Here is a 16,154-nt window from a genome sequence, read left to right on the forward strand (position 1 = left end):
GGAGCTGAGTGGTGGGCCCCCAAAGAGTAAAGAGTAAAAAAAAAAAACACAAAAACTACATTTTGGTATTCCAACGTAAGGCCTGAATTTCCACACAGGGCCTGCGAAAGCTAAACGGAAAAAAAAAAAAAAAAAAAAAGATACAGCTCCTTTAAAAAACTCTGCCATACAGTAGAGCGCTTTAACAGCCTTCTTCATGCTAAGTAGAAACAAAAAACTAAGGAAAAAATGCCTGCCACAGTGCAGGGCCCTGGCATTCCAGAGCTGGGGGGTTGAATGTAGTTCTGGGTCACCTACCTCCATGGTAGCAAGCTTTAGGCTTGGCTTTCATGGACCTGAGGAGGGGGCGGAGCCCCCAAAGAGTAAAGAGTTTTAAAAAAACAAAAACAAAAAACAACTACAAAGAGGGGAACAGTAAGAGGACACTGAGTCCCACAGATCCTGAGGGACACTTAACCTTAGTCATGTATTCAGAGTGAAATCTTGTACTCGGGAAGCTGTGCAAGCCCCCAGGCCCCATTCCTGAGCACTTCCAGATGTGAAGGGATGCATCTCTATTGTTCCTCTCTTTGGGTCTTACTCAGAACTTCTCCAGGTGGAGTCTGGGTCTAGCATGGGTGTTACATGTATGTCTGTGTAAACGCACTACAGTGTACACTGTGTCCTTAGCTATGGTATGATATCATGAGATTATAGGAGGTATAGTGATTTCAGTGAGAGATGTCCCCTGTAGACCCATGTACTTGTCCCCAGGTGGTGGTGCTGTTTGGGGAGGTTTAGGAGGTGTGGCCTTGCTAGAGGAACAGGCTTGAGGGTTTATAGCACTGCCTCATGGAATGGTTTGAATATGAATGACCCCTATGGGCTCATACATTTAAATGCTTAGGCATCAGGGAGTGGCACTACTTGAGAAGGATTAGGAGGTGAGGTTTTGTTGGAGTAGGTGTGGCCTTGTTGGAGGAAGTGTGTCACTGTGGTGGGTTTTGAGGTTTCAAAAGCCCACACCAGGCCCAGTCTCTGTCTTCCTGCTGCTGCCTGTTGTAGTCTCAAGATATCATCCCATAGCTAAGGACACAGTTTACACTGTAGTGCTTTTACACACACACACACACACACACACACACACACACACACACACACGCCACACCCAGCTGCCACCTGGAGAAGTTCTGAATGAGACCAAAAGAGAGGAACATAGAGATGCATCCCTTCAGTCCAAACTCTGCACACCTGGGGATCTGGATGTAGAGCTCTCACCTACTTCTCCAACACCATGTCTGCCTGCATGCTGCCATTTTCCCCACCCTGACGGGAAACTAAACTTCTGAAACTATAAGCAAGCCCCCAGTTAAACGCTTTCTTTTGTAAGAGTTGCCATGGTCATGGTGTCTCTTCACAGCATTAGAACGCTTACTAAGAAACCCATTTCCAGTTTGTTCTCTGTTTCCTGATGTGATGCCTGCCAATTGTTGCTGGACCTTCGCTCACAGTGGAACCAAAACTCACCTCTAGCCATGGTGTTTTATCACAGCAACAGAAAGTAACTAATACAGAAAGGAAGAACTCACTTTATGCTGTTCACACACCCACAGGGGCAAATAGTGTCCAAGTTTTGCAAGGTAGGGGCTCTGTAGGGGAAAGAACTGTGTGGGGAAGTGAGTGAGCATTACCAACAGATCACAGAGATCATATACAGCTGGTGGCCTCAGTGAGAACCCACCTTACATGGAAAACCATGTTATCCTGGGAGAGAGCTCTTGCTTATAGGTACCTATTAAAGTAACCATAGTTTCCTAAAGTGACTAACACTATCCACCCTGCACCGCCACTGCCACAGATGCAACACTGTCACTGCTGCTGTCATACACCCCCCCCCCCCATCTTTTCTCTGGTCAACATAAGGAAGTAGAGTACAGAATACAGAACAGTAATTAATTCTATTTCCCGAGTCTCCTGGCATTCACTCTTTCCTTCCACCCAATAAGCTGAAAATGTATCCCCACACTCCTGGATCCCGTGGATTTCACACACCCAGCACAATTTTCCTCTCTCCCCACAGCAGGCAGCCCTCTCCCTGGCCCTCCTGCTATGTGCATTTCTAGCAGAGTCTGGGTCAGAGTCTGCACACAGAGCTCAGGAATCCCTTGTGTGGGGTTCCTGGAATCTAAAACTTGTGCCACTGTTTTGAGAAGTCTGCCAAGGAGGATCTTGGCAAAAAAAAAAAAAAAAAAAGCCAAGGAGTGTTCCTAACTCCCTCCCAGATCACACAGCTGGGCTGACAAGCACTCAGTGAAACAAAACAAGGTCCCAGAGAGCTTGGTAAAAATGCAAATTTCCTGGCTTTGCCCATTCTAATAAAGCCAGCCTCCCGAGTAGGAGTGTTAACCTGCACATTTAACAAACACACCAGCTCTCTGGGAGCAAACAAGACTTTCCTGTCTCCCACCCAGCCCCTTTTGCCATGAGCTTTTTTAAGTGTGAGAGTTAAGGCTGTCTGGATGTTTGAATTCACCTCTCTGTCCCACAACCTAGTACAGGGCCTTCCCTGCATAGTAAGTGCTGAGTATCTGATGAATGACTGAACTGCATAAGACATACAGCTACATAGGCCCAAACTTACCTAGTAAAAGTCTGGTTTTATCTTTGCATTCTGGCGTGTTCCATGGGTTGTTGCAGGAGCCCCAGGGCAGCACAGATACAAAGGAGGCAAACAGGTAGAAGAGTGTGTAGCAAATGATCACGTTGTAGTATATGGCTATGAGGACGGAGATGATGAGCATCGCAATGCCACAGCCTGCAAAGGTGAAGGACCCGTGTTCATGTCGTCCCGCACGCCAGACTCACACCCACACAGACGCTCCACACAGGTGGATGCACAGGCAGTGGAGTGGACACTGTCTACCAGGGAAATGGAGACAATCTGCCCAGGACCCCACAATGGCAGATGATCCAGGGAAAAAGGAACAGAGCAGGTCCCCTCCCTAAATCTAGAAGGTGGCAGGGAGGCAGGGCCAGGAGGCAGAGGGGAGAACTGCACTCACCCTGTAAAGCTGGGATGGCCTTCCACACGGACACAGGCCCTTGGCTGGCAAACTGGCCCAGCGACACCTCTAGGAAGAAGATGGGCAAGCCAGCCAGCGCTAGCATCATCAGGTAAGGGATGAGGAAAGCACCTTGGAAAGAAAGTGGGAAGGAAGAGTCAGGAGGCATAGCAGGGCTCTGGCCCAACTTAACCCTCTGGACTGGGACTGGGCTCCTTATAATAAACTGAAGAAGCTTTTGGTGTCCCAGCTTAACAGAAGGCATCCACGGGGCAGTTTGGGGTCTTCTTCCAAAAATCATAGAAATATACATTGGAATTCAGTACTTGCTTCAATTTCCTGCCAGACAGGAAGTTGTGTGCTAATGGTCTTTTGTTCTTTACAATGCTTCATTTCCCAGTCCCACCCCCCAAATCAAGCCCTTCCATGGTTCCATAAATCCATGGCTTTCACTGGAGGCAGATTCTGTGGATTCCCATCAATGCCTAGGCCCTCTAAGGACTTGAGCTCAGCTAAGCTGGAATTAGAAAGCCTCCTGTAGAGTAATCCAAGGGAATCACACCCCTTCACCACCCCCAGCCCCTCCAGAGCTTGGCTGCTCTTCCTGAGGGCAGCTGGATGGCCACTCACCCAGCCAAGTCCCTTCCCACACCACCACCACAGGTGACATCACCTTTGCAAACTCCTCAACTTCCTTCTCCTTGTAGAGTTCACTTCTCAGCCCTCCTTCTGGGGAGAAGTCTTCCCACAGTCCCTTGCCCCAAGTGTCCTTCTCTTCAGAATATTTATGTGGCTGTCTTGTCTAGACTGTGAGCCCCCAGAAGTGATTCTCCTTCAACTTGATTCCTCAGAAGGCCCAGAGGAAGAGGCAGGGCCCCTACTGCCTTTCTGGGTTCTGGGCAGTACTTTTTCTGCAAGGATTCCCAGGCCTGGAGGGAATTGCCAGGGAATACCCTCACAGGAGGCAAGGTCAATTTGGGGAGTAGGGATAACAGAGTCCAGAAGACTGCCCAGTTGAGGAAACCACTTCCCTCCTCTTTCCCCTGACTTCTTCCAGGTTGGTCCCACAGAAGGGCGTTTCCTGCCAGAGCCTCCAGGAGGGAAGGTCCCAGCAGCTGCTGGGAACTACTAGGGTGTAGGCTTGAGCTCCTCTTCTACTCTCTCTGGATAGACATTTTTTAAGATAAAATAAAAATGTTCACTGTGCGACCCTTCCTGTCCTGAGGAGGTAGAGCCGAGCTCCCGGCTCTTGCTGCGCGCTGTGGGGCGCCAGAGCCGCACTGCGGACAAAGCCTGGGCTATTCTCCGCAGCCCCTTAAGGCCCTCAGGACCGGGAGAATCAAGGGCAGGCATTTGCACCCGCAAAAGCTCTCTGCTGGAATCCCTCCCCTCGCTCCATCCCCAACACGCAAACCCCCTTCCAGGTCCTTGCGACCCAAGGACCAGCACCTCCTCCCGCACCCCTGCACTCAGCCCTAGGGATGCCCTGCTGGGGGGAAAAAAATAATGGAAACCCAGCTGGGGCGCCTAAGTCCTCTTAGTTTTCCAGAGCACCCCTGATTGCTAACACTCCGCAGGCCGCATTAGTACTTGTCAAGGGCCTTGTTCGAAACTGGAGGTGCGGGGCATGAAGGAAAGTGTCTTCTATTTTACATCGTAACTGTTTCCTGCTGCAGCACCGGCTCCACTCCAGACACCAAATACCTCCTGACGCGAACCTAAGCCCGGGCCAGAGAACTAGGCGAGGGGCGCATTTCTTGTACTTTTGGTCCAGTAGAGGTTGAATTCCTGGAGGGTCCTTGTCAGCTGGCCTGGGGCATGCAGCCAGCCCCTCGCCTCGACTTCAGACGGCAAGCCAACGGACCCTGACTGTATTTAGTCCCTTCCTGGTGGGTACACCCAAGATCCTGTGACTTCTAAGGCGTGCTCCTTGGCGCCCCTACTCCTCTTTCAAAGGCAGCGTCTTTCACACAGTGAGGACACATGGAAGAAGATTCGTCTTTGCTAAATGACTTAACTAAAATTAAAATACCTCCTGCCTCTTCCCAAGAAGGGGAGTTGGGGTGGGGTGCTCCCAAGGAGCCTCTGATTAGGTATGCCCCACGCTCCCCACTGCTTGCTTGCAGCCTGCGTTCTGCCACGGTTGTTCATTTCGCAGTCTCCAACCGAGAAGGAGGCTCGCATTTCCCACTTACAACCTTAAGACAAACACAATTCGACCTCCAGGACGGCAGGACATCTGGCTCTAAGGTGCATTTCCTGACTACACGGCATCTAACTAGAGTTCGAACATCCCTGCTTCCCTGTACACTTGGCTGTGCCCCAGTCCCCAATCTGGGCCAATAGAGGACCCCTAAAGAGGCCTATGCCTCAGCTGAGCCCATCTCCACTCTGAAATCCAGTGAGTTCCATTCGCTCCTGCAGTCCGGCCTGCAGAGGAGGACCAAGCTGCCCCAAGCTTCCCTCCCAACCGCTGCCTAAGGTCTTCGGATGCATTCCCCCAACCCTCCAGTGCCCGCCCCCTCCGCAGGCGGAAAGAGCTGAAAAGCCATACCTCCCCCGTTCTGGAAGGCCAGGTAGGGAAACCTCCAAACATTGCCCAGCCCCACTGCGTACCCCACCATGGACAGGATGAAGTCCAGTTTGCTGGACCAGTTCCCTCGGGCCTTATTCTCATCCCCTTGCTCGTCCTCCTGAGGGCGGAAAAGCACATTGTCGGATAGCAGACCCAGGTAGGTCCTCAGCAGGCCCCATTCCGCCCTCCCCCCACAGCTGAGGGTCCTTCCCCCGCAAGCAGACCCCCAATTTCCAACAGAGGATGCATCGGCAAGCAGGATCCCAAATGTGAAGAACGGATGCAACCGCGAGCAGAGCCCTCACCCCTCACCCCTGCACGGAATCTTTTAGCAAGCAGGCCCCCAAGTTTTATTGTAAAGATCCACTTTAATCAGACCTCTGACCCTGTTTCCCAAACCCTACAGTCAGGGCACACCAGCAAGCAGCCTTCCCCAAACCCTGTTCCTGTAAGCAAGCACATCTCTCCCTTCATACCCAACCTCTCATCAGGAGTTCATTTCGCAAGCAGACCCCCCAGTATCATGCCTGGAGTTCCCAGCAAGCAGGTTCCTAACCAATCCCCCCCAATTAAAAACAACCCTCACTGCACATCCTTCCTCAGCGCTTTCTTCGAAATGTGTGCCGAAACAAGAATTGCAATGCTTAAAGCCAGCCATAGCCCCTGCCTCACTTTCTCTGCCAAAGCTCCCAGGCAAAACCTGTCCAGTCAGCTAATTTCAAAAGGTGCATCCTTCAAACCTGGAGCAAGGGAAATGGGCAAGACAGAGAACTGGGGTTGGAACAAGAGAGAGAATAGAGAAGATTGATGTGGTAAGAGACAGGCCAGCCAAAACCATGACTTCTGATCCAGCTCTTCCTACTAAGCAAAGGCATCTCCCCCGCAAGTGGCTTGGGCTCAGCCTGTGTCCACATCCGGACAAAGGGGAGGGGGGGACTCTGAACCCCTGTCTCTGAGGCGTCTGTCAGCTTAGTCTGTAACTCTCAGGGCTCATGTCTCCAAGCTCATGTGTACCTGATTCTAGAAAGCCTCAGCACAAAGAATGGGGAGGGCACCCTGCATGCACTCTGAAAGTGTTCCTGACACCCAGACATGGAGGTGCTCCCCAGCCACCCTTCACCTAGCAAGTGCCAGCTGGGAGTACTTCAGGGTCTCCCGGTCACAGAAGATAAAGCAGTCATGGTCAAGAGAGAAGACAGCCTAGGAGCAGGAGCAGAAGAGCTGAATGAGTGTCAGAAGGGCTGCCAGGTTGGTACTCTTAGGCCTCTCTGGCCCTTTAAAGTTCTCTTGCTGTTCCTCCCGCACTCCATCTCCACCCCAGCCCCACCCTCCAGCACAGATGACAAGGTATGGGAGTTCCAGCTCTTTTTTGTCGCAGTGCAGAGGTAAAGAGAGGTGTGTGAAACATATTTTCTATTCTGCTGCTGGGTCCATGCTGTTAAAAAGCACATAATATACGCACAACAAGGGTCTAGAAAGAAATGCCCAAAGCAAAGAAACGTGTAGATGTAAGGTTCTTTCCAGTTCCCCTGATGGCTGGATGACTGAGTTCCTACTATGTACGTTAGGGGAGGCTGGTGATTAGGGACAGGAAGCTCTGGCCCACTTGCAGCCTGAGCTCTGGCCACACTCCTAGCCCATGAGTCCAAGGTTGAAGGGGAGCTGGAGGAAAGGCAGGCCCTGGAAGGAGAAGAGCTGGAGTCTCTGCAACAGCATGAGGGAAAGAAGAAATCAGAAAAGGAAGAGAAGCCACTGGGATGAGACAGAAATGAAGCCTATGTGGAGGGAAGATTGCCTTTATCACTGGTCCGGAGATGGGGGTCTGCTCTGGAGGCTTTTTCCTGTCTCTGGCTAAGGGGTAAATACAGGAGAGATACAAATGGGAAGGGCCCGAACTGAACCGTATGCAAGTGAGAGAGTCTCTGTTAGGGGAAAAATTTAAAAATTAGATACTGAGATTTGGAAGGGCCCAAGTTAAGAGACCCTGATGCTTAATAAACTTCAGCGGCCTCCCATTAAAAGAGTTCACAGGTTTGTAAGTTTGGCTCTCCCAGAAAAGCCCTCAGAATAAGCTACGTCCACCTCCCATAGCACCCCAGGCCTGTCTCCGTGCTTCTTTTTGAATCAGAATTTTGAGTTTTGAAGAAACCAAAAGACCCAGACATTGATAAGATGGGGATGTCTGTTGCAAGATGTAGAATCTATCTGCTTTTATTTAGCGGTTCTGCACCGGTTCTACCGCTGAGGCTGAGAAGGGCAAGTCCGAACCTTGCTGGCACGGTCGCTGCACACACACACACACACACACACACACACACACACACACACACACACACACTAAACCTTAACTGACGGCCTGACCCCCGCCCCCAGCAGTGCGAGCTTCCGAAGCCCCAAAGCTGCCTCCAGCATCCACCACCTGGCATTGCCAACCCATTTCCCCATCAGCATACGTGCACCCGCCAGGGCCCAGCTCCCTTCCCGTGGTTGGAGAGCAGCAGGCAGGGCAGCCTCTGGTGACCTGCTTACCGGTATGGCAGTGGTAGCCACGTTGCCTGGAAGCACCGACGCGATGCCATCGGTACCTAACACCACTGTGCTCTGGCTCATGTTCACCCAGCCCACAGCTGGTGTATTGTTGTGCTCCAGCGTGCCCTTGCCCACACTCACGTTCGCGTCCTCCTCCGGGCCACGCAGAGCTGGGATCTTGCAGTGCAGCACGTTGCCGGCCCCAGCGGCCCCGGAAGGGGGGTTGGCCTGTGCGCTGTGCCCTTCGCTTAAGTCCGGGAGGGCCCCCGAGGTCGCCTGTGCCCTGGGGCTGCTGAGTTTACAAAAGCCTACTCCGGGCTGCTGGACCTCGCAGGCTCTCGCATCCGCGGACTGGAAAGTTTGGGCGCCGGTGGAAGCCGACCTGAGCACACGTGGCGCCGCGGCTGTAGCCACGGCGGCGGCGGCAGGCAGGTCCTGTTCAGGGCTGGTCCTGGGTGCACGGGGGCTGTCCCGGTGGCCCGGCACTGCTGCCTCCAGGCTGTTAGCTGGTTGCTTATTCATTTCCTTGGAAGTACTGCAGTCCTGCAAACACAACGTCAAGTTCGTGCAAAACAAAAAAAGGTCACGGCAGCGTTAAAAATAAAATATATGCATCTGCATACACAGATGCACGCATTCCAGGTCCAGACACAAAATACACAGGGGAGCAAATGAAATCGGTGTTTCTCAACTCGCCAGTGCCATCTGTAACCCTGGGACATGAAGACGCCAGTATTTTCCCCCAGTGGAGGATGAACTAAGAAAGAAGCACGAGTGATTTTGGAAGGGGAAAGGGGGCGGGCAGTGTAGAAATAACCCTACAGACAGGAGCTCCCTGCCCTCTGTGGATTTCAAATCAAAGCTATGGGTACCACATCCTCTTCACCATTGTGGAAAGATTCTTTAATTTTCCGCCCCATTTCCTTTGTCATTCAACAATGCACATTGCCTTTTTTTTTTTTTCCTTTTTCTCATAGACAAGCTGTGATCACAAAACCAATGCTCTGGCCTAGACCAGGGCTGAAAGCCACATGGGTAAATTCAAACTCCAGTATTCCAAACCTACCTTGGTCACCCAGGTAGCAAAGTCAAGGATGAAGAGTTTTTATCAAAATATTGCCAACAACAAACAGCCCACCACTGAAACAATAAACCAAATAGAACACACAAAGTAGTAACTGGCTTTGACCCTTACACACTCTACACTTGATTCCAGACCCCTAGAAAGGTATTTGGATCTTGCCAAGTATTTTTATTTTGCTGTCCATTCCTGGGAATCTAATATTCTTCTTTCCCCTGATCTTGACTGAGGACCAAAACTCACCAATAATTTTCATTAGCTTTCTCTGTTTGAATTTTAAGCGTAAAGACTTGCCAGCAGTAGGTTTTCCTTTGGCTTCTTCGTGCTAGTGTTACCTTCCAGAGTTCCACGTTAATATAAATAATCCGTTCACTGTAAAGCTAATCAAGTTACCTTCTCCTCAGCCGAAAGCCTCCCTCCCCTTAAACCCGCTTCACAAACGCACAGAGTGAGCTTAAGCGTAGCAAACCCATACCTGGGCTGCAGACGGCATTCTCAGTAGCTCCTGGACTGAGAGCCACTTGCGGGTGCGCGATCCTGACTTTCAGCACCAGGGACAGTGCCTGGGATCCGATTTAGGTGCCGCTGGATTCTCAGCTCCACAGATTAAGTAAACCTCTCTCTGCCCTCAGGCAAAGCTCCCAAGTATGAACAGAACACCCGGACTTAAACCTTCGAAAATGGTTCTCTGCCTCTCGCCTACTGCACAGATATTTCCAAAAAAGAAATACCCCAAAACGAACCTGCCATCCTGATCCCCACATCCACCTTTCCTCTTAAGAGAAGAAAAGCAAGCACTCACCATGCCTGATGCGGACAACAGCTTGAACCGTAGAGCAAAACCCGCTACTGGACTAGGTTTGGCCCGGGAACAAGAGGCGCTTTCTATATCTCCCCGGGAAAGGCCGGGTTTGCGTCAGTGGGAAGCAAGGTGCCCTTCGTTTGACATCTTCCTGATAATACACGTTTGATAAATCATTACCCCTTTGGATTCGGGTTTTAAAGGGACAACAGCCTGGAGTAGGCTGTCCTGTTGTCACTTGGGCAGGAGGGGGCTGCGTGCTTGGCGTGACTCATGTGGGTTGATTACTAAACCAAAGCTGGTGGGAGGGATCAAGAAAAGTTTACCTCCTCCTAATTAAGGGAAACATGGGAGAGACACGTCCCACTGCGCCGAAGACTCCAAGAGGAGGCGAGGCGCGGCGGCCAACCAAGTAGATTGGGCTGTAGTAAGCGAGGGGGTTAAATCAGTCCTCTTCCACCAAATTCGCTTTTGGCCTCCCTGAATCTCATCCAGATTCCAAAGTATCACTCCCCCAAATAATGGCGGGCCTGTCTCAGGTATCCAGCCAGATCTACAATGCCTGTCTCAGGCTAGGGTCCTGCATTTGGTGAGGGTAATAACACTTGGCTCATCAGTGCATGGAGTCTAGATTCCCACATCCCAACCTTTCTGGCAAGCCAGTCTGGGAAGGACCCCTAGTTTTCGTTCCGTAAACAATTAAATCTAGTTTTGTTGCATCCCTGTTTTGTCTCTGCTAATCCTGGGTACAACTGCTGTTTCTCACTGTATTTTTTAGGCTCTTCTGAGAAAAAAATTACGATTTTTTAAAACATCGACTTAGTCCTTCAGCCCCTTACAAATCCATCCTTTCTCCATAGTCCTTTAAATACAAATCCTTTAAAGTCAAGCCTGATTGGAAAGTGCAGTTTTATCCTAAGCCAGGAACTCCAGCAACCCAGGGCAGATCTGGTCCTCTGGGAAACCATAAGAAGACAGTCAACCCTAAAACGGGCAGGCGCCAGGGACTAAAATGGCCAAGATTATGTAAAGGTGGACTGTGGACTTTACCTAGGGTATTAGGCAACAGCTACAATCACAAAAAGGGAAAGCCCTTTGCAAAGATGTCATTAAGAGACTAGAGGGGGATTTGCAGCACTATGCCTCCCTCCTCTCTTGTCTTGACAGCCTAGCTAGGGAACCGTGGCCTCCTGAATGTGAAGCCTGGAAAGCACGGTGCTGAGCTCAGCGGGGACCTACTGCCTCCGGGTCCGCTCCGTCTCACTCGACTGGGCCGTCTCCCGGCGGAGCCAGGACAAAGCCACCGCGCAGGCTGCGGAGGCAGATTGCAGTGGGCGCCGGGGGCATTGCTGAGACAGCCCTGGTCTCCTCCCTCACCCTTCCAAGATGCCAAAAGTGGTAGATGTCTCTGTGAGCCTGACTCTACCAGGACAGCCACCTGGATTCAGGGTTTGCACTATTTGGAGATGGAGGTGGTACGGGAAGGGGTGAGTAGGTAGCCAGGGAGCTCTGTCCTTCCAGTGCCTTTTAGGTTCCAGGCAGCCTTTTATAGACGTTGAACTGAACTTTCACTATTGGGCCAATCTGCAAGGCTTCCATGAAATTATAGCTTTTAAGTTTGCCAACAGCCTTTCAGAAACGATCCCAATGTTAACGCTATGAAGCTAAGGTCAGAAGATGTATTTTGAACCGCCTCCCCCAAGAGGTTACTAACCCCTCCACAGCCTATCACCTGCGCCAGACACCTACTCAACCAAGAAATGGGGAAGGTCTCAGAGGAGGAATAAGGGGCTGAGGGGGACTCTGGGGTACTCTGGCAGAAGGCGGCTCTGGAAGCTATGACAACTCCGGAATCTCTCCCCCGCCTCACTCCCCCCCCCCCCAAAAAAAAGTATCTACTCTTCTTCAGAAACAGACTCCAGATTCCCAAGAAGGGAAATGGATAAATGTGGAGGGCAGCCTTGGCCTCAATGGGGTAGTGAACTCCGCACCTAGTTAGATTTGTGTCTGACTCTGCGGTCCATGGGCCACTTTGACAGCAAATAGTCACGACTTCAAAGCCTCTGGCCAGTCTCCAAATTTGCATTCGAGCAGCCCCCGCCGCCAAACACTTGACGTGAACTGGACTGAATGCGCCTGGCCAGTACGGAGGGCTGCACCCACCGAGGTGGCCGGTGGCCGAGTCGTGAAGGACTTCTTCTCCCCGTCCCCCCTCCAACCCTCACCCCCCCCCCCCCCCCGCTACGTTGTTGTCGCTGAGCGTGAGTGATGCCCAGCGCCCCCGCTCAGTCTCCAGACCTGACGTGTCGCCTGGTCAAGTGCGCATTTGGGTTAACATGGGGCTAATCAGACCCTGCAGAGGCGGGTGACGTGCAGGAGCTGCTACAGCTCAGGCTCCACAAAGGCCCCCTCCTCCAGCCGCAAGATTCCAGAAAGGAGGGGCTGCAGATAGAGCGGAGGAAGGGCTCAGAGACCTGACAATGAGAGGGAGGAAATGCTCTGAAAGGACAGTGACCAACCAAAAAAGCTGCACCCCCGCCCAACCCAGCGAAGTAGAGGCCTGGCCCTGGGGCGCATCATCTGGAGTCCAGCTGTGTGTCAGCGCCTGTGAAGCTCAAAGGCTGGGGCTGCAGAATTAAATAAAATTAATAAATTAATTAAAAAGCAGATATGGGCGGGGTGAAAAGTCTGTCACCCACCCCACATAGGCTTCCACCCCCTGCCTCCTCTGCCGGCTGTTCAGAGTGATAATCTGGGCCGGTGCACACCACAGCCAAGGAGGTTGTAAATCCGCATCCATCAGTGCGCAGCCATTCGGTCGGAATTAGCCAGTCGCTATGGCCTTAATTACTTTGTCAAAGATGAAAAATAGTAATTGATTTTGTCCTCTATCACTTGCCCCTCTCCCCTCCTTCCCTGTAGATAAGCAAATAAATAGCTATTTGCGAAGACCATGTCCACCACCGGGCTGGGGCAGCCTAGTGGAAAAAGAACTGTCTGGCTCTAGCACTGAGGCTGGCTCCTGTGCAGCTGGAAATCGGGCGGAGAGCACCCAGAGGACAGCCACGCTGAGCCAAGCCGCTGCCCTCCTTCTCCCCAGAAGGAAGAGAGGAGGGGAAAGAAAGGGTGTTTTACAGCAAGCTCTGCTATTCACCCAATGCTAGTGGCGTCAGCTTCCTCGGGACTTGGTGCAAGGAAGAACCCGAAGAACCCGCAGTGTGATTCATCAGAAAGGCCGGGGAACTTGCCTAGGGTCTGCAGGCAGAGCTGGAATTGGAACCGGGAATCCGTGTGGATTCCAGCCTACCCCATACCACACAGAAAAAATGAAATGTGGTGTGAACTGTCTGTCTGTGTTTAGTTGGTGTTTCTATGGGTGTGTCAACACTTCCAGCCTCTACAGATGATGGTACGAGGGCACCATGTGAGTTTCGGGTGACACTGCTGACATTCCAGAAGCCATGCAGTATTCTGTCCTGCTGCTGCTGCTGCCTTTGCAGTGTTGCCTCGTGTTAAGAATCCGAGTTCTGCAGACAGAGCACACTACCTCCTGGTTCTGTGACCTTGAAGGACATTGCCCATTTGTTAAATAAAGACAAGAGTTACCCCGGGGTGCAGAGGGGCTTGAGGATAAATGAGAGTGTGCACATGAAGTGAATGGATTGAAGATGGCTACCTGGTATGCATGAGCATTGCCTAGTGCTATTATTCTGTCTAGATGGACAGTATGCTTGAAGACTCATAGGTTTAGATCTCTGTACCTGGCTCAGAAGGTGCAATATGGATAGATAGACACAAAGAGCTGTAAACTTTCCAAAAATATATCAAGTGTTTACCTTTATTTTTAAAATCTTAGAATTACCCTAGAAAAAGTGCCCAAACAAAGAAGCTGCTATGGGTGTGTCCAGAAGCACCTTGGCTTCTGTTAAGGTAAAATACAGCATAGAGTGCAGAAGCTTGGAGCTTAGTGATCAGCCTCACAGGCCAGTTCTCATTTCGACCCCCATATCAGGACACAGGCAGATCAAAGTAAGCCTCCTTCCCCAGACCGTCCCCCAGAGTCCACACTGAGGACTCTGTGTACCAACTGCAGGTCCCAGATCCAGAGCCTCCTGCGGGATGCTGGGGATGCTGCAGTAGTGAGGAGTCCCACATCACCGCAGCAGCCTGCAGGTCAGTAGGGGCTGGGCCACAGAAGCAGGGAAGTTCAGAACAGACTGGAAAGGACCGTCAAGGACATCTGCAGTCCCGCACCTTACTTTCCCAGTGTGAAAAGCATCCTGAGAGTCGCTGCTACAATGGAAACAAAGGCTATTAGCATCTTCCTTTGAAAAATGCACTGTACCATCCTTTGAGTTAGCAACACCAGGCTTAGCAATATAGTACATACAGTTAAAAAAAATTTTTATTATGGCACAATTGACAAAATGAAAGACTAAAGGGAGGAAATGAAAGCATATGCACATTAGATTATTAGTAAGCAATATTTTGCAGCTGTTAAAAATGAATTAGAGTCAGATGGATATTGGAGATTTTCACAAAATCTTGAGATAAGCCAGATATATAAAATATGGATAAAATGATCCTATTTGGGGGAATTAGAGATGTAGCTCAGTTGGTAGATTACTTGCTCACTATGCCAAAAGACCCGAGTTCAATCCCCTACACACACTAAAACGTGGGAGTGGTGGTACACACCTGTAATATCAAGACTTGGGCGTGGAGGCAGGAGAATCATAAGTTCAAGGTCACCCAGTAAGTTTGAGGCCAGCCTGGGATATATGTGACTCTGTCTCAAAATAAATAAATAAATAAACTTTTTTCTTTTAAGTAAATGAAACTGCCTGGAGGGCTAGGACCCACAGTCTGGACAGCCCAGAGACCTAGGATAGAAGCTAACACAACTGGCAAAAAAAAAAGTCAATAAAATGATTCCTAATGATATTCTTCTGTACTCATAGATCATGCCTAGCCCAACTGCCATGAGGGATGCTTCACCCAGCAACTGATGGAAACAGATGCAGAGACCCACAGCCAAACATTAGGTGGAGCTCAGGGAATCCTATTGAAGATGGGGAGGAAGGATTGTAGGAGTCAGAGGGGTCAAAGACACCCAAGAAAACCCACAGAATCAACTAATGTGGCCTCCTAGGGGCTCACAGAGACTGAACTGCCAACCAGGGAGCCTGCCTGGGACTAACCCTCTGCACATAGGTTACAGCTGTGTAGCTTGGTCTTCTTGGGGGACTCCTAACAGTGGGAGCAGGGGCTATCTCTGGCTCTGTTGCCTGCCTTTGGGACTCTATTCCTGATACTGTGTTGCCTCATTCAGACTTAACAGGAGAGGAGGTGCCTAGTCTTCCTGCAACTAGATATACCATGGCTGCTTGATATCCATGGGAGGCCTGCCCTTTTCTGAAGAGAAACAGAAGAGTGGAGGGGACAGGCAGGAAGAGGTGAGATGGTGTGGGGGGGGGGGGGACTGGGAGAAGAAGGGGGAGGGGGAACTATGGTCGGGATGTAAAAACAAAATCAATAAGTAAATATAAAATAAGAAAGTGAATGAAAGTTAAAGTAGTGTATGTGTGCACATGTGGCAGCCAGCTGTGGAAGCACACATATTAGGAGACGGTTAGGAGTGAAGCTCACTGACTAACGCGATGAACATTGCTGTGACGGGAGCAGAGGCGGGGCAAGGAAGGGCATAGAGCAAAAAGAGCAGAAGGATAGGAAGGTTGGACTCTAAAACCTACCTGGACAATAACACTTACACAAAGTTACGTCAAAATGCTGTATAGACATCTTTAAAGAGAATAAATTCAGCAGTAGAACCTGTCACCCTAATTAGCAAGAACACCCAGCAAGCAGGCCTCTCTCCCAGCACGTGTTAGTCAATACCCATAGCCACTGCCTTTCTCTGAGGAGTAGAGCTCAGAACAAGGAAGTCAGTTAAATAAGGCCAAGTGTCAACTCCTTTTATTCTGAAGCCAGAGTGGATGCTCAGGCTGGCCTTGAACCTGCTACACAGCCAAGAAGGACCTTGAACTTCTGATATTGCTGAATGACAACCCAGTGCTGGAATTGCAGGTGTGCCCACCCCCACCCGGTTTATGTGGTGCTGGAGAC

The 16,154-nt window shown here is 50.7% G+C and overlaps 1 protein-coding gene across 1 annotated transcript in view; it reads right to left on the reverse strand.

Moving 5' to 3' along the window:
* The window catches only part of Slc6a5 (solute carrier family 6 member 5), a 56,526-nt gene extending 46,262 nt beyond the window's left edge, over positions 1–10,264 (reverse strand). Inside the window, exons 1-5 of the mRNA XM_052713471.1 lie at positions 10,029–10,264; positions 8,146–8,688; positions 5,596–5,734; positions 3,042–3,173; positions 2,621–2,794 (exon numbers count right to left, since the gene is read on the reverse strand). Of these exons, the coding sequence (XP_052569431.1) occupies positions 2,621–2,794; positions 3,042–3,173; positions 5,596–5,734; positions 8,146–8,688; positions 10,029–10,031 (991 nt within the window). The 5' untranslated portion in view covers positions 10,032–10,264. The remainder of the gene's footprint in view (positions 1–2,620; positions 2,795–3,041; positions 3,174–5,595; positions 5,735–8,145; positions 8,689–10,028) is intronic.
* Between the last annotated feature and the right edge of the window lie 5,890 nt (positions 10,265–16,154).

Source organism: Peromyscus californicus, unplaced genomic scaffold (assembly GCF_007827085.1).
Source record: "Peromyscus californicus insignis strain IS unplaced genomic scaffold, ASM782708v3 Scaffold_4__1_contigs__length_199733344, whole genome shotgun sequence".
NCBI lineage: Eukaryota > Metazoa > Chordata > Mammalia > Rodentia > Cricetidae > Peromyscus > Peromyscus californicus.